General features: G+C 42.1%; 1 protein-coding gene across 3 annotated transcripts in view; it reads right to left on the bottom strand.

Moving 5' to 3' along the window:
* Nucleotides 1–1,099: 1,099 nt before the first annotated feature.
* Nucleotides 1,100–27,898, bottom strand: part of POMT2 (protein O-mannosyltransferase 2) — a 64,719-nt gene continuing 37,920 nt past the window's right edge. For 2 of the 3 annotated variants that reach the window (XM_070733846.1, XM_070733858.1), the window contains one exon: nt 27,614–27,736. In XM_070733846.1, coding sequence (XP_070589947.1) covers nt 27,631–27,736 — 106 coding nt within the window. In that variant the 3' untranslated portion in view covers nt 27,614–27,630. Of the gene's footprint in view, nt 1,189–10,766; nt 10,830–27,613; nt 27,737–27,898 lie in introns of those variants that run through there. The other variant, XR_011557457.1, reaches the window with a different exon arrangement.

Genomic DNA, 27,898 nt, shown 5'->3' with positions numbered 1-27,898 from the left:
GAAGTTTGTTCCAAGGATCTACTACTCTTTCAGTAAAACAATATTTTCTCATGTTGCCTTTGATCTTTCCCCCAACTAACTTCAGATTGTGTCCCCTTGTTCTTGTGTTCACTTTCCTGTTAAAAACACTTCCCTCCTGAACCCTATTTAACCCTTTAACATATTTAAATGTTTCGATCATGTCCCCCCTTTTCCTTCTGTCTTCCAGACTATACAGATTGAGTTCATTCAGTCTTTCCTGATACGTTTTATGCTTAAGACCTTCCACCATTCTTGTAGCCCGTCTTTGGACCCGTTCAATTTTGTCAATATCTTTTTGTAGGTGAGGTCTCCAGAACTGAACACAGTACTCCAAATGTGGTCTCACCAGCGCTCTATATAAGGGGATCACAATCTCCCTCTTCCTGCTTGTTATACCTCTAGCTATGCAGCCAAGCATCCTACTTGCCTTTCCTACCGCCTAATACTGCAATATTAAAATGCTGTATGGTATTTGGTGGCACAATTGAAGAGCTCCTGCTGTGCAGTGGGGAGAGGGGGAAGCAACTGGCTACAAATGACTATGTAAAGCTCAGCTGAAGTGAGTCATCAAGACTGTGGGGCACTTGAAAGTCCTGTGCTAAAGTTTGATTTCCTGTGAGCAGCCGCACAGCTGCTCACCTTAGAGGGAACCGTGGTCACCACACTTCAAAAGAGACTTAGAAACTCTGGAGAAGGTGCAGAAAAGAGCAACCAAAATGATAAGGGGACTAAAAACCAAAACTTATGAAGAGATATTGCTGGAACTGGGCATGGATAGCATTATGTATATATTTATGTATTTTTAACTAAAAATTATTTATTTATTTTATTATTTATTAATCAGATTTGTATGCCGCCCCTCCCCGCAGACTCGGGGCGGCTCACAGCAATAATAATACAATATAAACAAATCTAATATTTAAGTTAATTTAAAATTGACACAATAATATATAATATGATAGTGTTACAAAAAGTTTCCTTTGAGATGAACCTAAATCCCAGTGAATTTCACAGATACCTTCCTGCAAGTATACATTGTCTTCTTCTGGGATGTTTTTTGACTTAGGAATCCAGCCTATGTTCCTGATACACCATAAAGGTCTTTTGTCCAGTATTAGCAAATATTAATAGGTAAGTGGTAGATGTGATTCTGCTTAGCTTCTAAACCTAGACAAAGAGAGCCAGTCCACTTGCATAAGCATCTTTGCAAAGCATGGAGTATAATATAACAACAGTAACAATGTTGTTGCAAATGATATGTCTCAATACATGATTGCATAATTATTTCAGTACATAACAGAGATCTGACATGGAATTCTTAAACTAAAGCTATCATCACAATATTTGAGCATTGACCCTATTTAAATATGGTTTCCAGTTCAAAATCTTGAAAATATGCAATATTTTCTTGCAATTATGATATAAAAATCATTCCAGATTCTGATTTTTTTAAGGTTCAAAGGTTAAATACATACAGTTAGTGAATGAAAGCTTTGGTGGGACAGGTCCAATATAATTCAGCAGCCTGTTCTGCACAGCATCAGAAAACTCCCAAGAAATTCAACCCAGTCAAGATGTTCGATTTCAGCTGCTCTCAAGCAACTGACATAGAATAGGCGTTGATTGCTTACCTGAACGCCTCTTCTCGTATGGTGAGTGGGTACAGCAGTCACATGGGTTGCTCCTGTCCAATCCGTTGGAACTGAGCCTAGTATTAAAAAAGACTGCTGGATCCGCCCCTTCCCCAGAATTCGCGAATCCGTAGACTAGGCTCAGTAGTGAAGCTCTTTAATGTTCAACTCTCATGTGTTATAAGAAAATAGAAGAGAAGGTAAAGAAGACCACACATAGGGAGGGAAGTGACTGCTGTACCCACTCACCGTACGAGAAGAGGCGTTCAGGTAAGCAATCAACGCCTATTCTCCGTACTGAAGGAGTGGGTCCAGCAGTCACATGGGACATACCCAAGAGATAGGTCCCTAGGGTGGGAGTACATTGCTATCGTGAGAGATAACGGATTGGAGTACTCTTCTGCCGAAGGCAGCGTCCGCTGATGCGTACGAATCGATTTTGTAGTGCTTTATGAAGGAATTTGGTGAGGCCCAAGTGGCTGCTTTGCAGACTTCTTCCAACGGAGCCTGAGTCGCCCAAGCGGCAGATGTGGCAGCACTTCTGGTGGAATGCGCTGTAATATTCCTTGGAATGGAGAGGGAAGCTGTCTCGTAGGCCTTAGAGATGGTCCCTCTGATCCAACGACCTATTACTGTAGAAGACACTCTGGATCCCAAGGATCTGGGATGGTAGGCTATGAAGAGTGCTTCAGACCTCCGGATGGATCTTGTGCGTTGGATATAAACCTTTAGCGCTCTAGTGAGATCCAGAGTGTGCCATCTAGTTGCCAGGGGATGCTCTCGTTGGAGGCAGAAGGAAGGTAATATGATATCCTGAGATCTGTGAAACATGGAACTAACCTTTGGTAGAAAGGTGGGGTCCAGTCGCAGAACCACTTTGTCCTGGTGAAACTGGCAAAGATCCTGTCTGATAGAAAGGGCTGCCAACTCAGATATGCGTCGGGCGGATGTAATCGCCACCAGGAATGCTACCTTAAAGGATAGGTACCTGAGGGACGCAGAATTCAGGGGTTCGTAAGGTGCCTGAGTAAGAGAGTGGAGAACCCGTGGCAAGTCCCAGGTAGGATATCTGTGGATTGTAGAAGGCCTGAGGTTGGCCACTCCTCTTAGAAATTCTTGGATTTCTGGAAAGGAGCGGAGGGGCTGCCTGCGAGGCCCCGCCAAGACGGAAGAAATGGCGGCCAGGAGTCGGCGGATGGTGCTGGTAGAGAGGCCCTGGTGGAAACCCTTCATGAGGAAGGTGATTATCCTGTGGATGGGAAGACACAGGGGAGAAAAACCCTCCTGCGAGCACCACTGATGGAATTTGGACCAAGTATGGTCGTAGATCCGGTTGGTAGACCCTCTTCTAGACTTCAGGATGATTTCCACTGTGTCCGGGTCATACCCTCGCAGGTCTAAGTCCCTCCGGATAATAGCCAGGCGGTGAGGTGGAATCACTCTGGGTCCGGATGGAAGGAGGCCCCCTGTCACAACATATCCTCCGAAACGGGGAGTCGCCAGGGGTCCTGGACGGACAGTTGTTGGAGGTCCGCGAACCAGGGCCTGCGAGGCCAGTGAGGGGCAATCAGAATTACTCGGGCCTTCTCCAGGAGGATTTTGTTGATCACGTCTGGCAGAATTGGAATTGGAGGGAAGGCATACCATAGACCTGGAGGCCAAAGGCTCCTGAGAGCATTGATTGCCTCTGCTCCCGGAGACGGGAACCTGGAGATGAAGCGAGGGAGCTGGGCATTGGCTTTGGTCGCAAAAAGATCCAACACTGGATGGCCGAACCTGAGGCAGATTTGGTGGAACAGTGACTGATGGAGATTCCACTCGCCTGGATCTAATGTCGCTCGCGAGAGCCAGTCCGCTTGGACGTTGAGGCTCCCCGAGATGTGGTCGACTAGAAGCGACTGGAGATTCTTCTCTGCCCAAAGGCCTAACTTCAGGGCCTCCCTCATGAGGGCCTTGGATCTTGTGCCTCCCTGTCTGCAAATATGGCTTTTGGTGGCTATATTGTCGGTGAGAATCAGCACATGCTGGTTGGAGATGTGAGACTGGAATTGTTTTAGAGCTAGAGACACGGCTCTTAATTCTAGCCAATTGATGGGCCTGGAAGCCTCCTCCGGTGATCATGTGCCCTGAGCTAAAAGACCCTGGGCGTGGGCTCCCCAGCCCGAGAGGCTGGCATCTGTGGTGACTACAAACTGGTCAGGGCACCGGAAGGGAGATCCCTTGTCTAGGGCTGGAGAAGTCCACCACTTGAGGGATCTGCGAACCGTCGGTGGGATGGTGATGCGACGATTCGAGTTGCTGTGGCCCGATCTCTGGAATGGTAATAGAAGCCACTGTAGGTCCCTGGCGTGAAGACAGGCCCAGGGGACAATACCAATACATGACACCATTTTTCCCCAAAAGAGAAGATAGGGTGGCAATGGAGGCAGATTGCTGGGGCAGGATGCGAGCAATGAGATCCAAAATGCTGCGTTTTCTCTCAGTGGAGAGGAAAACCTGGGATATCTCAGAATTAATTATAGTTCCCAGATGCAGAATGGAAGTGGATGGATCAAGGTGGCTCTTTTTAAGATTTATGGAGAAACCATGATTCTGTAGAACCGACATGGTAAAAGAGAGGTCTGCAGCCACACCAGTTCTGGAATTTCCATGAATTAAAATGTCATCTAAATAACATAAAATATGAATGGGAGAGGCCCGGATATGAGCTGCCAAGGATCCCAAGAGTTTAGAGAAGACTCTGGGAGCTGAGGAGAGCCCAAATGGCATAGCCCTATACTGAAAATGCCTGCCTTGAAAGGCAAAGCGCAGAAATTTCCTATGGACCTTGGCAATGGGAATATGGAGGTAGGCCTCCGTGAGATCCAGAGACACCATAAAGTCTCCCTGATGTAGAGCTGCTAAAATGGGAGATAAGGAATGCATTTTGAATTTCCTATATTTTATGAACCGGTTCAATTTCTTTAGATCTAAGATGGCTCTCCAGCCTCCAGAGGTCTTAGGGACCATGAAGAGGATGGAATAGAAGCCTAAACCTCTCTGGAGAGAGGGGACCGGTTGAATAGCTCTAATAGTCAACAAATGAGAAATAGCCTCCTCCATTCGGATACGAGATGGAGTGGAAGTGGGAGAAGGACAAGAAATAAAACGGTTAGGGGGGGGTGAAATGAACTCTAACCTTAGGCCCCTATCCACAGTGTCAATGACCCAGGGGCCCTTACAAGAACGGTGCCAGGCGGAAGAGAACCAGGCTAGGCGACCGCCTATGGGAAAGGAGGAAAACTTACCATCTGGCTCTTTTGGAAGCCCTGGTAGAAGAGGATCCTCTCTGATAACGGGAACCTCTGCCCCTGGTGGTTCTAGATTGGGATCGAAACCGAGGGGAATACTGACCTGGACTCCTTTGAAATGCGAAGCCCTGATCCTGTTGACGCCCTGTGCGCCGAAAGGGCTGCGGTTTAGGGGCCTTCTTGGTGGTAGGTCCCAAGACCTTTTTCTTGTCTGTGGTCTCCGTAAGGAGAGGGTCCAGAAGGTCTCCGAAGAGGAGGTTACGTTTCAGCGGACCCATGGCTAACTGCCACTTCTGTCTTACTCCCGCCTGCCAAGGGCGGAGCCATAGAAGTCTTCTGGCCGTTGTGGAGGCTGCCACTGACCTGGCTGCAAATCTGGAAGATTGGAGGGTAGCATCTGCTACATATTGGGCAGCTGCGAAGATTTTGTTGAAATCCTGTTGGCCCCGTAAGTCATCTGGAGGCAGGTGTGGATGGAGCTGACGAAGCCACAAGAGCATAGCTCTGGAAAAGAAGGATGCCGCTGCAGCACTCTTAATGGCCCATGAGTCTGCAAGGAGACTCCTTTTGAGCATTTGCTCAAGTCGTTTGTCCTCTGGCCGGAGGACCTCCTCTGCTTCGCCCGGCATGGCGGCAGTCGAGTGGAGTGTCTTCACTGGTTCATCTGGCTTGGGACATGTTAGGAGTTCCTCATAGGAGGAGGAGAGCTTGTAGAGCTTCCTGTCCTTGGGAGTGGGAGTAAAGCCAGCGGTTGGGTGGTCCCACTGTTTAAGCAAGGCATCCTTAAACAACTTGGGCATAGGAATTACCTCATTGTCTTCCTGTTCTTCCATGAAATAAGGAAGATTTTCCTCCGGAGGGTCTGAGGAAGAAGTAGCCTGTTTTTCTTGCCCGGCTAGCCCCGTGGATACTCTAGCTTTAAGCAGGAGAGATTTGAAAAGCTGCGAAGGAAAGATAGCAGCTGGGGCTGGAATCTTAATCTGAGATTCCTCATCTTCCGACAGACGCTGAAATGGGTCATCATCCTTTTCTGCATCCACATCCTCATCCTCTTCCTGAGAGGAGTCAGAGACCTCCATGGCTGGGGCTCTGTAGGAAGGAGAAGAACTCACGGGACGGGAGGAGCGTGGAGGGGGATGAGACAGAGAAGGCACATTGAAAGATGATAGTTTAGCGTCAATGGTGTTAGTTAGAATAGTCAAGATAGACTGAAACTCCGGTGGCAAGGAAAAAATATCAGCCGGAAAAGCCGGAGGATCCCTGAGGGCCTGAGCAGGTTCTGGCTGGGAGGAATCCTCGGTAATATCTGGCTCCTCTGGACCTAAACCCCATAGGTTAGGTTGGGGTGGATTTAGGTTTGGCTCATCCAGGGATAGCACAGGAACCCCAGAAAGAGGCAGGTTAGAGGCCTCCGGGGGGGTTGGATTGATATGCACTTGGGCCTGCACCTTAAAACGTTTGGCTGATTTATCATGTATTTTTTGTAGGGCTAGGTCCCTTCTCTTCTCAGCCCTGGTGGGCTTGGCTAAGGAATGGGTGCCTGAGGAAGAGGAGGAAGAGGCCTGGGGAACCTCAGTAGAAATACCAGTAGGCCTAACCTCTTTGGGACCTTTGGTAGTGCCTCTCTTGGGAAAAGAAGCCATAGTCTGAAACAAATTACAGAAGACGAGGCTTGAGCCAAGAAAATAGGGGGGAGAAGAATATTTTGTGGGATTTCCCAAGAGGATAAGTGACCCTGCTCCTAGGCTCAGGAGCTGCTGCGCCTTAAGGGGCAATCCGGACGGTACCAAGAGTTCTTGTCCCTAAGTGCAGCGTGGCAGGCCTCGCTAACTTAACTTTAAGAAAAACCAAGGCACACTGGTTGGAGGCCACTTCCGTGGAGAATAGGCCTGAGAGACTCAAAGCGACGACTCCAGGGTCAGGCGGCGGGCTGGAAGCACTAATGGCCGACCCCTTAGGGCAAAACCGAAAGTGCTAATTACTGGGCGCGAGAGCCTTGGCGCCAAAAAACCGCTCCGTTAATTGCAATCGGAGAAACTAAGCCCGGGAGACAATACAAGTCCCACACCGCGGGAGGTAAATAGCCCTTAATTATTTGCTTTTTAAATCAATCAAGCTTGCCCCCGGCAGGACCTCCAAGGCCGTAAAACCAGACCGGCCGCGGCTACAGCACGGAGGGAAAAACCGCAAAAGGCTGAGCCGCTAACTTCTCCCCCAACTCAAAGCCCTGTAGGGCTGAGTAAAATCCACTGCCGGCAAGCTAAAATGGAAAATTCTTACTGTTTTTAGCTGAGAGAGATCGAAGGGAAGGTGTTTTATCGAGAGGAACGAGCATTCACACACATCCGAGGATGCGAACTGAGCGAATTCTGGGGAAGGGGCGGATCCAGCAGTCTTTTTTAATACTAGGCTCAGTTCCAACGGATTGGACAGGAGCAACCCATGTGACTGCTGGACCCACTCCTTCAGTACGGAGAAACAGAGAAGATTGACGGCAGAAAATGACCTCATGGTTCATCTAGTCTGCCCTTATACTATTTCCTGTATTTTATCTTAGTATGGATATATGTTTATCCCAGGCATGTTTAAATTCAGTTACTGGGGATTTACCAACCATGTCTGCTGGAAGTTTGTTCCAAGCATCTACTACTCTTTCAGTAAAATAATATTTTCTCATGTTGCTTTTGATTTTTCCCCCAACTAACTTCAGATTGTGTCCCCTTGTTCTTGTGTTCACTTTCCTATTAAAAACACTTCCCTCCTGAACCTTATTTAACCCTTTAACATATTTAAATGTTTCGATCATGTCCCCCTTTCCCTTCTGTCCTCCAGACTAACATGTTACACCCATTTAGAACAGCCATCTCTCAGAATGTTATGGGTGATTCTCTAAATTAATTTCTTCTCTAGAATGCTTTAATTTTTTGAATTTGTTATTTCCTCTTCATTTTTCTACATATAAAAGCCATTTTGTATGTAAATAATGCTAATTTTTCCCAATGTGTATTTGACACAGAGCAGAACTTCGTAAAACATTTTAGCAGGGAAATTAGTTTATGTAGCCTAATTCCCTATAATTGTTCCAGATATATTCCTTTAATCTGGATCACAACCTTGTGTTTATTTTAGATTGTGAACTGCCTACTAAGAAATTAAATTAAATTTCACAGCAAGTTACATTGAGGTTCTTTTGAATTCAAATCTGGGATTGATTTTGTGCTAAATCTTGAATTTGAGATTAATTAATATTACTCACTTTGCTGTATTATATATAACTGTTAATAATTTGATTTGATCTCTTATATTTCTATTTGTACCAACTATGATTTATATAGTTTATTTACTACAGACTGCCTAAAACAGCTCTGCAGAACATTCTTCTATTATACTAAATACAGTAAGTGAATGTGAAGTCTAGATGGTAAAAAGAATTGCAATGCCGTATTGATAAGTGTCATAAAAGGACCAATTTATGCATGTTAAATATTCTCATTGAATACTTTGTTCTGTACAAAGTTGAATGTGCACAACAGCATGTGAAATTGATTGTCAGTCAGTGATTCTTCCTAAGTGGACAGTTTGATTTCACAGAAGTTTGATTTACTTGGAGTTATATTGTGTTGTTTAAGTGTTCCCTTTATTTATTTTTTTGAGCAGTGTATATAATATCCTAAAACCCATGCATACATAGAGTCATTCCTAATTCCAGGCCTGCCAGAAAAGCCAGGTCTTAATAGCTTTCTGGAAAACCAGTAGGGTGGGGATAGTACGGATTGCTGGGGGGCAGTTGATTCCAAAGTGACAGAGCTGACACAAAGAAGGCTCTTCCCTGAGGTCCCGCCAGCCAACATTGTTTATGGACCCAGAGAAGACCAACACTGTGGGTCCTTACTGGCCGCAGCGAGGTATGAGGCAGATGGTGGTCCCATAAATAGTCTGGCCCTGAGCCACTTAGGACTTTAAACGTAATAACCAACATCTTGAATTGCATCTGGAGACCAACTAGTAAGCAATGCACCTTGCGTAAGGTTGGAGTAATGCGGGTGTATCTTGACACACCTGTTATTGCACATGCCACTGTATTTTGCACCAGCTTCGAAGGCTCTTTGAGGGTAGCCCCATATAGAGCACATTGCAATTATCAAGAGCACATTGCTTGTTAATAGAAGTGCATGATACAAAACAAATAGCAACTCAAATGAGTTTTTGTATATGGTTAGGACTACTTTTTGTCATTTTAAGCTATGTCACTCTAGCAGGACAAAAATGCAATCTGGAAGGAGATGCTTAGCAACAAAACAAAAACTGGAAACCAGTTTTCCCAGTATATAGACTGCTTTCTAAGTATTAGATAAAATTAATTCAGTGGTGTCCACGCCTTCTAATGTTTTCAATGTGTTGAAACTTTAGCTTTGGAATTCTCTTGTTGCCTATCCAATTACAATAGCAAATCTTGTCCTCTAGTTTGCGGAGAGGGGCGGCATATAAATCCAATAAACCTAAACCATAAACCTAAATGGGTGTTCAGGAAGTGGGTAAGAAATAATTTAGCTACTTTAAGTGAATATATTTCAAAATGCAACAGACTTTCCCACCAGCCATTTATACTGCATAGATTTCTCTCAGATAACTTCCTCTTGCTGGTCTTCAGCTGTTTATTCCCCCTCCAATTATGGCCATAAACATCCAGTCTACATTGACAATGCCCAATAAGCTACAGCACCCTCTCCCTTTGCTTAAGAATCTGTTCTTTATATATATTTCCCTAAAAGCCATGCGTGCCTGCTTCCGGATATCTTAATTATGGAAGAAACTATCCAGTATTTGTTTAACATTTCACATAGTACTGACAATGTAATCTGGCAGGACCCAGGGGAATAGCCTTCTCTGTTGTGGCTCCGACCCTCTGGAACCAGCTCCCCCCAGAGATTAGGATTGCCCCCACCCTCCTTGCCTTTCGGAAACTCCTTAAAACCCACCTCTGCCATCAGGCATGGGGGAATTGAAACATCTCCCCCTTGCCCATGTAGTTTCTGTGTATGATTCGACTGTGTGCTTGTTTTTTATATATTGGGGTTTCTTTTGGATTTTTTAACCTAAAACTGTAATTTAGATTGCTAAATATTAGATTTGTTACTATGTATTGTTTACCATTGTTGTGAGCCGCCCCGAGTCTACGGAGAGGGGCGGCATATAAATCCAATAAATCTAATCTAATCTAATCTAATCTAATTAGCGAGAGAAGAAGAAAAACAGTTTTGTTCCAATCAGGTCCTCTCATCCCCTATACATATTCAAAGAAGGGGGAACGAGGGATGGTGCATACCTGTATTGGGCAAGATGTATGATTACAGCACAAGTTTGTGAGAACATGTTTAGGCAGGTTACAATGAACCCAGGAGCCAACATAGGGTTTTGCCCATTAAATTGTGTCAACTTAACCTTGGCAATTGATTTGATGCAATTACCAATTTAGAATATCAGAGGAATGCTGACACAGTGTATCTAGATTTCAGCAAAAGTGTTGTCCCAAATGCTTCACTATATTCTTGTTGGAATCAGAATCCAGACTAGAGATGGAACAAACCTTCGAGGTCTTCTAGTCTAGCCCCCTACTCAGGGTGGGTAAAAACGCTATATCTAAATATTCTTATTGCAGTGAAACCGTTCCAGAGTTTGAACCTGTAAATTATAAGGAGTTGAATAAGTTACCTAGTACAGTACAGTGTTTCCCAACCTTGGCCACTTGAAGATATTTGGACTTCAACTCCCAGAATTCCCCAGCCAAGGTTAGGAAACACTGATGTAGTAAACCTGTACTCACCTACGGATCATAGAGCTAGGAGAATATGAGTTTGAGTTACACAATAGTAGAATTCTTCATTCCCTGTGGAAAGATTTGTGGTAGGGATCAACAAACACCAATGGTTATTGTGGTGGCAAAATTTAGATATTTTTGATCAACCACCATCAACTAAATTACACACTGCTGGCTCAAAATTACATATGACAGGGATCCTCCGCTTATGACTCTTGGTTAACCTTTAATGCTGAATAAAAAGGTAAAGGTTCCTCTCACACATATGTGCTAGTCATTCCCGAGTCTAGGGGGGTGGCGCTCATTTCCGTTCAAAAGCGAAGAACCAGTGATGTCCAAAGACATCGCCGTGGTCATATGGCTGGTATGACTAAAGGTCAAAGGCACACAGAAAGCTGTTACCTTCCCAACAAAGATAGTCACTATTTTTCTACTTGCATTTTTTACATGCTTTCAAATTGCTAGGTTAGCAGAAGCTGGGACAAGTAACAGGAGCTCAGCAGTGGTGGCTGCTGCCGGTGCGGGCCACTCTATAAAGTGGTAGTAAAATCGAGGATGTGTGTGTAGCTGCATGTGACCAGCGTAGGGATAGGCAAAGTTGGCTCTTCTATGACACGTGGACTTCAACTCCTAGAATTCCTGAGCTAGTATGTTTGGCTCAGGAATTCTGGGAGTGGAAGTCCACAAATCAGAGAACAGCCAAATTTGCCTACCCCTGGACCAGCAGCTCACCCGCGTGAGATTTTGGAGATAATAATAATAATTATTATTATTATTATTATTATTATTATTATTATTATTATTAATTACATTTGTATGCCGCCCCTCTTCGAAGACTCGGGGCGGTTCACAACAACGATAAAAACAATATTATAATGGCACAAATCTAATATTAAAAAACTAAAAACCAAACAGCACATACATACCAAACATAAATTATAATAAGCCTGGGGGAAAGATGTCTCAAATCCCCCATGCCTGGCGGTATAGGTGGGTCTTAAGTAGTATACGGAAGACAAGGAGGGTGGGAGCAGTTCTAATCTCCAGGGGGAGTTGATTCCAGAGGGCCAGGGCCACCACAGAGAAGGCTCTTCCCCTGGGGCCCACCAGACGACATTGTTTAGTCGCCAGGACCCGGAGAAGGCCAACTCTGTGGGACCTTATCGGCCGCTGGGATTCATGCGGTAGCAGGCGGTCAGCGAAAATGACTGAAATCTCACATATGCACGAGTCCTCATGCAAGATTTGGCTTCTGTGCATGCACAAGAAGATGAATATTACACCCACCCATGTGCCCGCCGCCGGGAGCACACCAGTAGCATTGGTGGCAGGCAGTCCTCCACTGGAGCACACCTGATTATGCGGCACTAAGGATTCAAACCACTGAACTGCTGACCTTTCAATCAACAAGCTCAGTGTTTTAGCCACTGAACCACCACATCCCTTAATGCTGAATACCTTTTCTTAAATGCTAAGTTGATAAAAAAAAAAGATTCCTTTTATAAGTTGAGACATATTTGGGGGCTTTCTTTTCCGCCTCTCTAGAGTTCACAGAAAATGTGATTTCTTGAACATGAATTAAAAAAGAAACTTTAAATTTTTGTTTTGTTTTTTAAGAAATTAGACTGTGATCTGGGAGAAACCTTAAACACTCTGAAGCTTTTTCAGATTAATTGGATTATAATAATGATGCATTCATCTATTTAAAAATAAGTGGGTGATTGAATTCTCTTACTTCCAGGTAATTGTAGCAATAGCATACAACCTTTTCCGTTTCAGAGATCAGGTACTGTACATCAGTGTTTCCCAACCTTGGCAACTTGAAGATATTTGGACTTCAACTCCCAGAATTCCCCAGCCAGCATGCGCTGGCTGGGGAATTCTGGGAGTTGAAGTCCAAATATCTTCAAGTTGCCAAGGTTGGGAAACACTGATGTACATCACTAAGTAGCATTTCAAGGAATGCATTCCAAACACATCTGGGCTGGGACAGACTGTTCTTCATTCTTCAAGACAGAACTGTGAAGTCCTTCCTATATACCAGTGATGGTGAACCTTTTTTTCCTCGAGTGCCAAAAGAGCGTACATGCGTGAGTGCCCACACCCAACATTCAATTCCTGGGGAGGGCAAAAACAGTTCCCCCCCAGGCCCTCTGGAGGCCGTAAATGGCCTGTTTTCCAACTTCTGGTGGGCCTGAGAGGCTCATGTTTTGCCCTCCCTAGACTCCAAAGGCTTCCCTGGAGCCAAGGAAGGGTAAAAATGCCCTCCCCCATTCCCCGGAGGCTCTCTGGAAGCCAAAAACGCCCTCCCAGAGCCTCTGTGCAAGCCAAAAATCAGCTGGCCCGCACACACATGCATGTTGGAGCTGAGCTAGGGCAACGGCTTGCGTGCCAGCAGATATGGCTCGGCGTGCCACCTGTAGCACCTGTGCCATAGGTTCACCATCACCGCTATATACCAGTGAGCAGCTGCTTTTCGAATTGAAAAGAGTTTGGCAAGCCTAGAAACAGGAAAATGGAAATGGGAGTTCACAATCTAGATTGTGAAGAAAATTCCCGTAAACAACCCATTGAAAAAATACTTAATTACTTCATTCTCCTGATCCTTCCTCTACTTCTTTTTATTAAGGCTTTTAATTAAATGTCTGAGTATAGATATACTGTCATATAGTGCTTTGGTATATATAAATTCTGTGTTGCATTTTTATTATTTCAAAGCTCTAAAAAGTTGGGAAAATATAAATAAATCAATAATTGGCTAAATAAAAATGTTACTGCAATCTTTCTGCAGATTCCAACTTCCTGGAAACATAAATGGGAACAATGCCACTCTTTTAATTTAAAGCATTGAACAGGGCAAAGCAAGTATTTAATGATGGCTTTTAAACTGCATTACATCTATTCATAGTCCTCAGTTTCCATCATTAAGTGAAAGCTGATACTTTAAAATGTTTTGTTGCTTCAGGCACCATTGGTGCAGCTTTAACAAAAGGAAGCTAGCAGCCAAAAATCAAGCTGGAAAGTTTAAAATAAATAAATTATAAATATTATTTAAAGGTTTTGTGTATTTACCAGCAAATGGATTGGTTTTCCAAAATATCTGATATAAATTCAGATAAGAATTGGTATAAATCTTTTCATTTTAAAATGTTTGCTTCTCAGTGGATGAAAATCAGAAAGTTCTTGTGTCCTTAAGCCTGTCCATATAGAAAATACCAAGATACATTTAGAGATTTCATAAGAAATCAAACCAATAGTTTGACAACGTCTAAGAATCTTTTCAGTGCTGAGAATCAACAAGATACAGAATAACACTTCAAACATTGTTTGAAGCAACAACATTGTTTACCTAGACAATTTTTACTCCAAATTTTGTGATGATTAAAGAGGCTACAGTAACAGCAAAAGTAAAACAGAATAAATGCTTAAAATTATTCATTGGTTTTAATCAGGATGAAAGTTTAGTGATCTTAATGAAAACGTATTCATTTTAATCTTCAAATGAAGCTTTAGCACATATATTTTAACAGATTCAGAGTTTCAGGAATTAACTCAGAGACTATTAATGTTTAAGTATTAAATGCAATTATGAGGAATTCATATGTTGAAATGCTCTCCATTTCAGTGCAACACTAGAACAATTAATCGGGAAAGGTAAAATAGTCTCTTTCTAGTTGGATTCAATATGCAATTTACTTTGTGATCTGGATCAAAATCAGAATCCTATTCACTGTTGAAAATTAAATTCTTCTAATTATCATGTCTGCTTGCAAATGATGAGGTCAGGAATGAATACCACCATAAAAATGAGGCTGCTCCTTTCAGATTGCTTTTCTCTTTTTATATTTGCCTGCAAGCTATTACAAAAATTAAATCGTTGGAAGGAGCATGTCACTTATGCTTTGCAAAGAGCCTTAGAGATTATTTAAGAACTAAAAGTACATTTGTTGTTAGTGTTCAGCCTCAGAAATGATTTGGCATCTGTTGCAATTTCACAATTTCTGTTTAAAGAGAAATGATAAAAAGCTTTTTATTGTCATTGTTATTGTATAATCACTGTTAGCTTTAAAACAATTTTCATTTCAGGAACTTCAGAAACATCTAAATGTTTGCTGGACATCTAAATACTTGCAGTTCAGATAAAGCACCCAGAGTGATAATGATTCAACTATGGATTGACTTTTTCAAATGTGCAGCAGAAGCAATAGATCATTTCTCTTATCATGGTGTATCGTATCATATCATATTGTACCCCATCATATAGAATAGAATAGAATAGAATTTTATTGGCCAAGTGTGATTGGACACACAAGGAATTTGTCTTGGTGCATTCTTGGTGCATTGAATTTGTCTCAACGTACATAAAATAAAATATCGTAATATTGTTGGGAAATTTATCTGTTTATTGTTTGTTTGTCTGTTTGTTTTGTCAAGCGAATATATGATTACAGACAAAATAAAAAACTTGATTATGAATACGTAAAATAGCTGATTCTGATGGTCCATGGACGCCACCATCTTTTGGGGGCATTTTTTTAAAAGGAAAAAATTGGCATTTTTTTTTTTTTTTTGCTGATTTTTCTTCTTCTGCATATGCACAGAAGTTGAATTTCGGGCACTTCGTATGTAGTGCCATATTGGTTTTGGCTCCTTTTTGGGGGAATATTTTTTTTAATTTTTGGCACTGCACATGTGTGCATGTGGTGCAGCGTGGTGAGGCCACGCAGCATGGAAGGAAGTGAACTGGTGGTAAGGTAAGTTAGAAGCCACCCTGGACGGTAGGCACACTTGTGTGCTTATACACGCCCCTTACGGACCTTTTAGAAATGGGGTGAGGTCAACAGAAGACAGTCTAAGGTTAAAGTTTTGGGGGGATTGGGAAGAAACTACAGAGTCAAGTAAAGCGTTCCAGGCATTGACCACTCTGTTGCTGAAGTCGTATTTTTTGCAATCACATTTGGAGCGCTTTAAATTAAGTTTGTATCGATTATGTGCTCGTGTATTGTTGCAGTTAAAGCTGAAGTAATCATTGACAGGTAGGACACTGTAGCAGATAATTTGGTGAGCATTTTTCCAAGCATGAAGCAATTATGAAATCTTCACAAATGTATTAAATCACACAGCTATCCTATAAGGCAGTGTTTCCCAACCTTGGCAACTTGAAGATATCTGGACTTCAACTCCCAGAATTTCCCAGCCAGCATTTGCTGGCTGGGGAATTCTGGGAATTGAAGTCCAAATACCTTCAAGTTGCCAAGGTTGGGAAACACTGCTATAACGAAACTACACCAATTTTTTAACATTTCTCCAGTTACGCTATCTGTACTTATAGTCTTTCTGAACCATTTTTCAACATTCTCACAGCATATTATTATTATTATTATTATTATTATTATTATTATTATTTATTATTAATAATAATAATAATAATAATAATAATAATAATTAGATTTGTATGCCGCCCCTCTCCGATGAAATTGCACTCTTTGACATACCATTATTATTCACATCTAAAAACTACTCCTTCTCACATCCCTTCAGTGGTGATTTCATTCTAAATAATTTCATCATTTTGTTTTTCCATTCCATTCATTTTGTTGAGGCTCTTTGTGCAGATCTCTTAATTCACTCATTTTAATTTTTGTATTAACGTAAAAACAAGACATTGCTTGAAAAAGGAGAGCTTCATTACAATAAAATTCCCAGGCTTTAATAATCTTGAAGAGAATACCAGAGTTTATGGATTCAGAAGAGAAGGATTTAGGGGTAGTGATTTCTGACAGTCTCAAAATGGGTGAACAGTGCAATCAGGCGGTAGGGAAAGCAAGTAGGATGCTTGGCTGCATAGCTAGAGGTATAACAAGCAGGAAGAGGGAGATTATGATCCCGCTATATAGAGCGCTGGTGAGACCACATTTGGAATACTGTGTTCAGTTCTGGAGACCTCACCTACAAAAAGATATTGACAAAATTGAACGGGTCCAAAGACGGGCTACAAGAATGGTGGAAGGTCTTAAGCATGAAACGTATCAGGAAAGACTTAATGAACTCAATCTGTATAGTCTGGAGGACAGAAGGAAAAGGGGGGACATGATCGAAACATTTAAATATGTTAAAGGGTTAAATAAGGTCCAGGAGGGAAGTGTTTTTAATAGGAAAGTGAACACAAGAACAAGGGGGACACAATCTGAAGTTAGTTGGGGGAAAGATCAAAAGCAACATGAGAAAATATTATTTTACTGAAAAAGTAGTAGATCCTTGGAACAAACTTCCAGCAGATGTGGTTGATAAATCCCCAGTAACTGAATTTAAACATGCCTGGGATAAACATATATCCATCCTAAGATAAAATACAGAAAATAGTATAAAGGCAGACTAGATGGATCATGAGGTCTTTTTCTGCCGTCAATCTTCTATGTTTCTATGTTTCTATCTCTTTGGGTAAACATAAAGGCAGATCTTTTTCATGATGCTCCCTGTTATGGAATGGCTTCCCATTTATAATACATGAAGGCTCTGTGTTAACTTGTTCTAGGTATCATCTTTAAACCTTGCTTTTTATATTTTCCCTTCTTAGTTTATGTTTATATTTCCTGCTTGTCCAGTTGATTAAATGCATTAAATGCATTACTAACTGTAGTGGATTTAAAGTCAACATATTCAGGTAAACATGTCAAAAAGTGCTAATCTGTTCTGTAGTGCCAGAATCTTAGACAACAGCAGCCATGGCAACTGACTCTGTATACTACAGAATCAATGAACCAGTAAACTTCCTTCAACCTTCTATGTTGTTAATCAGATGCTGGTGGGAGCTGCGAGAGACTCCACAATTCAGGAAAGAACAAAGGCTTCCTGCATGCTTTATTTCATTTTTCAAATATATATGGGAAAAATAGCAATATTTTTGCAGCAAGTCAACATATGATCATAGTTGGGATGAGAACTTCTATTGATAAACAGAGTGAGCATCCTTTTTGTCACTTGTTTATTCTAATTAAGTGAATTATGTAATTGTTAAGTGACTCTGGTTTCCCTCATTGATTTTGCTTGTTGGAAGGCCCCTGAAAAGTTCACAAATATGACAATCATATGACAAAGGTGAAATTTAGCAGGTTCTGGACAACCAGTAGTGGAAATTTTGGGTAGTTCGGAGAACTGCATATACAACCTCTGGCTGGCCAGAGAGTGGGATGGGATTGGGGATTTTGCAGTATCCTTCCCCTGTTACGCCCACCAAGCCATGCCCACAGAACCGGTAAGGGGAAAAAATGAATTTCACTCCTGTCATATGAACATCAAGATGCAACCATTCTAAATACATGCTAGTTGCCAAGCACATGGGTGTGGAAAGGCCACACTGATTATGAGGATGGGTCAGAATTAATTTTTTTTAGCATCATAACTTTGAGTGGTCATTTGATGGTCATAAGTCAAGCACTACCTGTATTTGAGCACAGAGAAATATAGTTGTCTGAGTGCCCCCCAAAATTAGAAAAGGAATACATGCAAAAGCATTTTATATTTCTGCTGCATTGTTCATTATATAGGATGCTTCTCTGAGCTAATCTCTTTTGTGCATGTGTAGATTGGGGTGGGGAATCAGATGGTTTCCTTTCCGGCTCTAGTAGGAACTGATTGACATAGTCAGTCTGTTAATAATTTCACTCATGCAAGCTCATGGAACCTCCCATCACAACCCTATTTATACACTATCTTGCACTATGAAACCTCTTTAGAAAGTGGAGGAATAGAAGAATGGATGCGGAATGCAAGGGTCTGGCTTTCTTTTGTGGGGTGGAAGGATCAAATTAGGCAGTGTTGTGTTTGGGCCTGGGCCAGCTGTTGCTCCCACAGATGGGAGAGATGCGGCACAAAGTGAGTGCGAAAGCCTGGCTGACAGCCAGGAAGAAGTGGCAGACAGCCAAGAGGATGAGGCCACTGATTCGCAGGACTCAGCAGACAGCCCAGGGGATTTGGCATGCAGTCCCTCAGACAGTCTTTCATCCTTGGATTCCTCTGCCGAACAATTCATAGACATGCGTAGCAGAAGAGCGATGCAGAGGAGGGATCAATTGAAGGATTATTACAAGTCATCAGAGTAGCACCTGGGTTGGGTGTGGTTCTTATACTGAGGGCTGGGTGTGGTTCCCTTAATGAGGGCTAAAGGTATAAAAGGGAACAGAGGCTCAAGGCAAACTGTGGCTGTTTATCTGTGTTATTTTGTGGTTCCTGCTCTGAAGTTTCTGTTCCGTACCTTTGGAGTTTTCAACCCAGCTTTTTCAGACACGTGGGAGGTGAAACCTCTGGGACTTGCTGTTTGCTCCAAAGATTCAAAAGGACTCCTGAAACGTCTTTGCTCGTTCCAGATTGTCTTTGTTTGCTTTTTCCTGTGTTTTTGTATGCGGCTGAAGTAAGCCTTGCACTATCATTGTTTCCTGACACTAAGGACTGTTTTGAGTAACCCTTTTTTGTTTGTTTAATACAAGTTTGCTGATTAGAAGAGCACGTGTGTGTTTGATTTCTTTTCCTTGGACTGTTACGCATTGCCTGAGCCCAGTCAGGCAGAACAGGCAGTTGTCTTAAAACTATATTCCTTCAAGTTTTGCCCTAAGATGCAAGAGCCTTTTGCATCTGCATGTTTGGTTGGATTAATATTTGTGTTTCTGTTTCTATGACATACATTTTGAGAAACCCCCACCATTAAAAACAGAAATTATTTAATTTGTGTAAATGTGTTGGGTGGGCCCTCATATGGGGTGTTATATACACTGGGCAGGAAGGAGGATGTTTTCCATGACGCCAAGAGAATCAACAATCGATTCCACTGCATATCATTGAAGATTCTGATCTTTCATTATATTATTTATTTATTTATTATTTTTTATTTAATTGAATTTCTAGGCCGCCTTCTCCTGTGGACTCAGGGCAGCTTACATAAGAGAACCAATATAATAGAAAATCTAAGAAACCGAATATACTAAAACCCAACAACAATAAAAACCAAGTCTAAACCCCGCGTAATTAAAAGACATTTGACTAACATTCATTCATCATTCATTCCATTGGCCAGAGCATGAAGGCAATTATACCGTGTGTCCATTATCTCTCAAGTCCATGTCACAAGTAAAGCAAAATGTAACAACATCCTATGAAAAGTAATGGGTAGAAGGCCATTACAGATCCAACCTGGAACTAGGGAGAAATGTCCTGATGAATCCAGAAATTATGGGTGCTTCATCATTAGAGCTTTTCAAGAAGACATTGGACAGCCATTTGTCTGGAATGGTATAAGGTCCCCTGTTTTGAGCAGTAGGGATAACTAGAACAGGGAGGGTCCTCCAACTTGGGCGCTTTAAGCCTGGAAGATTTCAACTCCCAGGGAGTTGAAGGCTCCCAGACTTAAAGTGGCCATGCCCCTGGATTAGAAAACTAGAATGTCCCTTCCAATCCTGTTATTCTATGTTCTAACAATTCACAATTTCTTAAATTCCCTCATCTTTTTTCTATTTATCATTTAAATGTATTTCCTCTTCTTCTAACTTCATTTAATCAACAGGATATGGAAGAAAAAGCATTTTTTTTTTGCTGAATTATGGTACTACCGCTGATTACAGACTCAAACTCAACCCGGATAAGACGGAGTGACTGTGGGTTCTGCCTCCCAAGGACAATCCCACCTGTCCATCCATAACCCTGGGGGGGGATTATTGACCCCCTCAGAGAGGGTCCGCAACTTGGCCGTCGTCCTCGATCCACAGTCCACAGTAGAAAACCATTTTTCAGCTGTGGCAAGGGGGGCGTTTGCTCAGGTTCGCCTGGTGTACCAGTTGCGGCCCTATCTGGACCGGGACTCACTGTTCACAGTCACTCATGCCCTCATCACCTCGAGGCTTGACTACTGTAATGCTCTCTACATGGGGCTACCTTTGAAAAGTGTTCGGAAACTTCAGATCGTGTAGAATGCAGCTGTGAGAACAATCATGGGCTTCCCCAGGTATGCCCATGTTACACCAACACTCTGCAGTCTGCATTGGTTGCGGATCAGTTTCTGGTCACAATTCAAAGTGTTGGTTATGACCTATAAAGCCCTTCATGGCATCAGACCAGAATATCTCCAGGACCGCCTTCTGCCGCACGAATCCCAGTGACCGGTTAGGTCCCACAGAGTTGGCCTTCTCCGGGTCCCGTCGACTAAACAATGTCGTTTGGTGGTACCCATGGGAAGAGCCTTCTCTGTGGCGGCCCCGACCCTCTGGAACCAGCTCCCCCCAGAGATTAGAACTGCCCCCACTCTCTTTGCCTTTTGTAAACTTCTTAAGACCCACCTCTGCCATCAGACATGGGGGAACTGAGACATCTCCCCCGGGCCTATACAGTTTATACATGGTATGTTTGTGTGTATGTTTGTTTTTAATAATGGGGTTTTTAGTGTTTTTTAAATTATTAGATTTGTTTTTACATTGTCTTTATTATTGCTGTGAGCTGCCCCGAGAGGGGTGGCATACAAATCTAGTAAATGAATGAATGAATGAATGAATGAATGAATGAATGAATGAATGAATTTCCTCTTCTTCTAACTTCATTGAATCAACAGGATATGAAAGAAAAAGCAAAATTTTTGCTGAATTATGGTACTACCGCTGATTAAATGGATAAGGGGTTGGTGAGTGAAACTAGATAACATACAATTAATAAAAAAAATTAACCACATCAGTAACTTCTGAATTTAGAAATAAGTTCTCAACTTGAGTCTACATTGCATTAAACCTTTTTATCACTCACCTTTATAGAATATTCACCCACTGTTTCCAGCAGAGTCCCTCAGCTGGATATTAGATAAATAATGAGTTCTCATTACTTAATTACATCAGTTATTCTTATGTTGAACTTCTTGTTCCATGAAAAGGCTACTACCCTGCAGGTAACTGCTTTCTATAATATGAGCAACAAAATTGATTGGTTTAAGATATGCATCTCAATGCCAACTTGGAAGCTTAATATTGAAATGGGAGTCATGTGGAGCCCCCAAATATAAGTGCTGTTCCTTCAGAGTTAAACTTCATTGAAACCAAATCTAGTAGTAGGCCAAACTTATATAACATGTATGCATACGCATAATTTCTCTTCAATCAGAATAAACTGGTGGCAAGGTGGTGATATTCACAAACAACAACAAAACAACAAAGAATCCACCAGAAAATATAGAGATTCAATGTCCAATGTTAATATTCAACATCATCAACTAAGCCTTCGTCTTCATTCGGGTGAAAAAAATTCAGAAATCAACAAGCTGCTTGAGACAAAAAACCTTATTTATTAAAAAAATTAAAAGGTAATCTTTTTATCAATTAACCTTCTTTTTTTAAAAAAAGTGCCAATTCAAAGGCAGTTTTCTTATATTAGTACTATGTACATTTAAAGAGCAATGACATGTATTAACTTAAACATACAGGTAGTAATCATATGTAAATTACAACCAAGCACACTAACAACTTCAGTATTAGCAGCATCAGTAAGGAAAATCATAATGTAGGAGACTGAGTTTTACAGGGCAGAGAGTGTGTGAAATAATAAATAGGGTGTTTTTTTCTTAAATTGTTTATTTCTTATAGAAACCAGAGATAGTCTGACTGCAAATCTTAAAACCATTTAGTAAGTGGAAGAGCTTCATTTGAATCAACACAACCTCCTCCTCCCACACTCCATGTTAAGACTATGCTTTCAGGGGCATCTAGTTCTTCCTTCTTTCCTTTTAAATATATGAAAAATTCTAGAGAAATCAAAAGCTTATTCAGTGCTTTGTAACCTCAGAGCTGACATTAATTTAATACAGATTGTATAAAGAAAGGCATAAGGGCTCCTACCAATCATGTGACTTTTTTCAGACATGGATTTCTTCAACAATAACCGGAGGAATAGGCTTTTTAAAGATTTGCTATCAGATGAGGCAACTGCACTGCCATAGTGACCCCCAATGAGAATGTACAGCATTGCTGACTTCTCCTTCATTACCCCATTTTGTGGAGTCCCATCCTAGTATAGAAAAACAAGGATTATGCAATTCAAGGACTCAAAACAAAAAGTTTTACTTAGCCATGCCTTCAATCATGGTAAAGCGCTCTGGGTTCCATCAAGATTACAAAGGGGAAGAAGAGAGACAATTGTAGGAGCCATGTGGTTTTAATAACTGATAGGGAAGGGAATGATCCAAACATTGGAAGAGCAGAAAAACTGAATATTATGAAATAATAGAAATGTTTTGCAAAATCACAATGGCCTACTTCAAAGGAGATTTTGCAGCCAACTCATTTTTTAATCTGCTCACTTCTTTTACTACAATATTTCAAACGTTATAAAAAAGAAAAAGGCTTCAAAACAAGGAATGAATGAAGCGAGTTAATTATATATGCAGTAAAAGAAACAAAAATTTATAAAGCGGGATTTCAAAGTACAAAACAGCCAATAACAGATGGGTGGAAAGGCGCACTACAAACGAGACATAAACATGTATTAATGCATCACAAGTACAAAATACTGCTAAGGCACATTCACTTAGAATTACTCTTTTCCACAGTATTTGCAGTGGGGATGGTAGAAGAGCTAAGGGGGACTAACTTCATACAGTCAAGAGGCCACCTAGTTCTAGCCTGCAATATTGGAGTCATTGAGATTATGCTGTAAGAACAGAAGTTAATGCCAGATTGGATACCTCTCTTTGCACCGTGGTATAACAGTCATATTGCATCAAATTCAAAAGGAACTATTATAAACATGTTGAAAAAAAATATTCTATGCAATACTGCCTTTTAGCCACAGCAAGTATGTGCTGAATGATCAGAGCATCAGGCAAGGCTACACTGAACAATTGTCTGCTGGAGTACTGCAGAATCCAGAACACAAGAGCCCAGCAGCCTTGTTGAAAGACTACATTAAATTGTTATAATGCTATTTTGCACAATATAATTTTAATTGATAAAAAGGCTGCCCTCCTTTAAAAAGCCAAGTACTGTCTAATATATTTCTTTTCGTGTTACAGTGTATAGCACACATATGATCTAACACAAACAATTCAGAACCATTTTATGGGGAACTGATTTAGAAATGTAATCAAAAGTAACACTTGAAAACATAATAAAAAATGGTCAAGAATTTATAACAATTGTTGCTATCAAATTATCTACCTATAACCCACTGAATTGCTACTGATGTCATGAAATCTTCCCATTTCCCTGCATTTGATAGAAGAAACAGCAGATTCTAAGCACAGTCATCTCTACCTGCAATTTTTATTTTTCTGTTTCATTCCTGTATATGATCACTGAGCCTCTCATCACCAAATAGATGGATTAATGCCCTAAGAAATATACCAACTGTTGATATGATTTCCTACAATGCTCAATAGGACACATAAAAGAAACCTGTGACTTTTTATCATTATGTAAAGAAGTCTTTCTCAACTCGCTTCTTTTCAGTTCATCCATTGATCCCAAATATCATAGGGATTGGCTATATTGTAATCCCAATATATTTGAAAGGTGTCCGATTTGGGAAGGCTGCAAATGATAAAATTTAATTTGAAAGCAAACACAACTCACATACATTGTGACAATTATTAGATTGAGCCAGACTAAGAAGTACAGTTGTACAGTGATCTCTCGATTAGCGCGGGGGTTACGTTCCAAGACCTCCCGCGCTAATCGATTTCCGCGTTATAGTGGTGCGGAAGTAAAAAACACCATCTACGCATGCGCACCATTTTTTTTCATGGCCGCACATGCGCAGATGGTGGAGTTTGCGTGTGGGCGGCGGGGAAGACCAAGGGAAGGTTCCTTCAGCCGCCCAACAGCTGATCTGCTCCGCAGCGCGGAAGCAGCGAGGAGCCGAAGATGGGGTAAAGGCAAAGGGGAAACCCCATCTTCGGCTCCTCGCTGCTGCCGCGCTGCGGAGCGGATCAGGTGTTGGGCGGCTGAAGGAACCTTCCCTTGGTCTTCCCGCCGCCCAGGCAAAGGGGAAACCCCAAGATCGCTTGCCGCTTGCCGCTTGCCGTATTGCAGCTTGGAGCCTTGCTTCGCCTCCTTCGCTGCAATACGGCAAGCGGCAAGCGATCTTGGGGTTTCCCCTTTGCCTGGGCGGCGCTGGGGCCATGCGGAGCCGCTCATCTAGGGGGGCGTGGACCGGCAAGGTGCCCTCTGCTCTCTCTCTTTCTCTCCCTGTTACCGGTGTGGTATAAGAGAGAGAAAGAAAGAGAAAGGAGGGCGACTTGCCAGTCCACGCCCCCCTGGATGAGCGGCCCTGCATGGCCCCAGCGCCGGACTCCGCCGTTGCCTCCGCCCTTGTTCGGCTCTGCAGCTGAGAGGCCACGTCAACCCCCTCCTTGGTGTCCCCGGCACCCAGCGTCCCCACGCCGCCTCCACCTCCCGGTAATGCGCCCGACCTCTGCCTCTCTCTTTCTCTCTCATATACCACGCCGGCAACAGGGAGAGAAAGAGAGAGAGAACTAGCGCGGACTTATAGAAACATAGAAACATAGAAGACTGATTATTATTTTGATTATTTTATTATTAATTATTTTTTAATTAATATTTTTTGAAAAACCGCGTTGCAGCGTTTCGCGCTAATCGAGACCGTGCTAATCGAGGGATCACTGTATTTGTTTTTTTGGATTGGGACATCTAAACTTTACTCAACATAGTCACATCATGGGGATATTAGCAGTCTCCATGCCAACCAAGATAGCCAATAAATGAAGGATGGCATGAAGAATAGAATTTGGGAGGCTTCAAAGTTTCATACACATGCTAAAATTAATTACCGGAATAACTCAGTAATCTGGACATAGGTGATCAATGTAACCAGAACTGAAGCCAAATTCATTCTAAAAATCCATTGTGCATTGCACAATAATTGAGAGAGTGAAATGTTTTTCAGTCAGATTGATATTTAGAGTTTTTTTCACATGCAATCACAAAAAATATTCTCTTTCCAGCTGAAGAGTTTGGTTCTATTATAAAGGTGCCCTGAAACTACAAAACCTTTCTCCAGATAGCTTACTATAGCAAAATAATAACAAAGAATAATCCAGTATTACCACTTATTTTGCACAACCTACATTCATTCACGTCAGCTTTCCCTCAAGTGATGAGATAAATGGGATCAATGCCAGCACTAGCAAATGCTCTAAGCTATTATGTAATCTCTGCAGCTTTGCAGCCTTGCTCAAAAGGCATATCAGAGGAATTTAGTGCTGGAGATCAAAAATTTAACATCACCCCTATAAAAAATCCTCAGAATTTAGTGGTGTGATGACAGGAATTTTATAATTTAATAACTCTCTGAGTCTGCTAGGTCAGTGTTTTGCAACCTTGGCAACTTGAAGATATCTGGACTTCAACTCCCAGAATTCCCCAGCCAGCATTCGCTGGCTGGGGAATTCTGGGAGTTGAAGTCCAAATACAGTAATACCTCGTCTTACGAACTTAATTGGTTCCGGAAGTAGGTTCGTAAGGCGAAAAGTTCGTAAGACGAAACATTATTTCTCATAGGAAACAATGTAAAAGTGATTAATGCGTGCAAAAAGGAAAAAAAAACGCAAAATGTCGCTCCACTGGGCGCTGCCGCCTGGCTGTCATCTTTTAAAACAACCGGGGGGCTTCTCGGCGTTCTCCCGAACCTGAACTTTTCGGGTTCGGGTGGCCGCCGAGAAGTGCCGCCGCCCGGCTGTCACCTTCTGAAACAGCCGGGGGGCTTCTCGGCATTCTCCCGAATGCCGCCGAGAAGCGCCCAGCTGTTTCAGAAGGTTACAGCGGCCGCCGCCGCTCGGCGGAGCGTCATTTTTGCGATCAGCGATGGCGTTTTCGGCCGATCTGGAGGCTGGAAAGGAGGTGGGGAATCCCAATAGGGAATTCCATGGGCGGAGCTTTGACGTCATGAAGACGGGATTCCCCACCTCCTTTCCAGCAAAATAGCGCTTCGGGTTCGGGTTCGGGAGAATGCCGAGAAGCCCCCCGGCTGTTTTAAAAGGTGACAGCCAGGCGGTGGTGCCCAGCGGAGTGCCATTTTGCGATCTGCGGTGGGTTCGTAAGCTGAAAAAAGTTCGTAAGAAGAGGCAAAAAATTTCCGAACCCCGGGTTCGTATCACGAGGGGTTCGTAACACGAGGTACCACTGTATCTTCAAGTTGCCAAGGTTGCGAAACACTGTGCTAGGTAGTTGTAAGATTTTCTTAACTGCAACTAGTAGCTAGTGCTGAGAGACAGAAGTATTATACAAAAATAGAAATAACTTGTTGCGTTTTGTCTTAGAATAATGCACAGAGGCCTGTAATGTTTCAACCAAGTGACACATTTAACTCCACTTATTTAAGATCAAAGCAAGAAAGAGATGACTCTTGAGGGTATAGATGTGCACACTGACAGACAACTTCCCTTTAAAAACATCATAAATTATTGGTTCTGAATTATCCCATTTGCAAAAGACCATTTTTTAAAAGCACAGTTGATATTCCCTGTTGCCATGTCACACTTGAACAGAGATAGATTGCATAATCTACACTTTTTTAAAACACATGCATCCTCAAAAATCACACATTACGACATCGTGGTAGATTGTCTCGATAAGACAGCATGAGTATTTAAATATTGCTTGGACGGTTCAAACTTTAAAACAGCAGCCGACTCAAATGGCTGGAGCAATGGACTTTCTGTCAGAAGTTCTCCCACACTGTTGCCTCCTCCTTCAATAGTTCACTGTCTCCACTCAGAAATGTTTAAGAGAAAATTCTTCATAGCAATCATCAAATGGACAGAAATGTTTGACCACATCTATTCTTCTATTTTATTCCTTTCCTTTAAAAAAAAAAAAAAGAGTTGGATCTAAAACTCCCATGTTTCCAGCCATTTAAGGCCTGCCATGGAGCTGCTGGGATCAGAAGCCAGAGGTCCTGTCATCCCATAGGATAGAGGATGGAAGAGGTAAAAGCTGTGGAAAATACACATATAGATAATAAATTAAATTGCCAAAAACACATAAAAGCAGAAGCATCTCCTACACTGGCCTAGCTAGTAGTACATAACATTTATAACATATGATAGAGTTCATTCAATTGTACTGTTCACTGAATTCCAAGTTAAAGAGAGAAAA

Source organism: Erythrolamprus reginae, chromosome 1 (assembly GCF_031021105.1).
Source record: "Erythrolamprus reginae isolate rEryReg1 chromosome 1, rEryReg1.hap1, whole genome shotgun sequence".
In the NCBI taxonomy this organism is placed as follows: Eukaryota; Metazoa; Chordata; class Lepidosauria; order Squamata; family Dipsadidae; genus Erythrolamprus; species Erythrolamprus reginae.
Note: the sequence above shows the minus strand (reverse complement) of the source record. Positions and strands in the feature narration are given on the sequence as shown.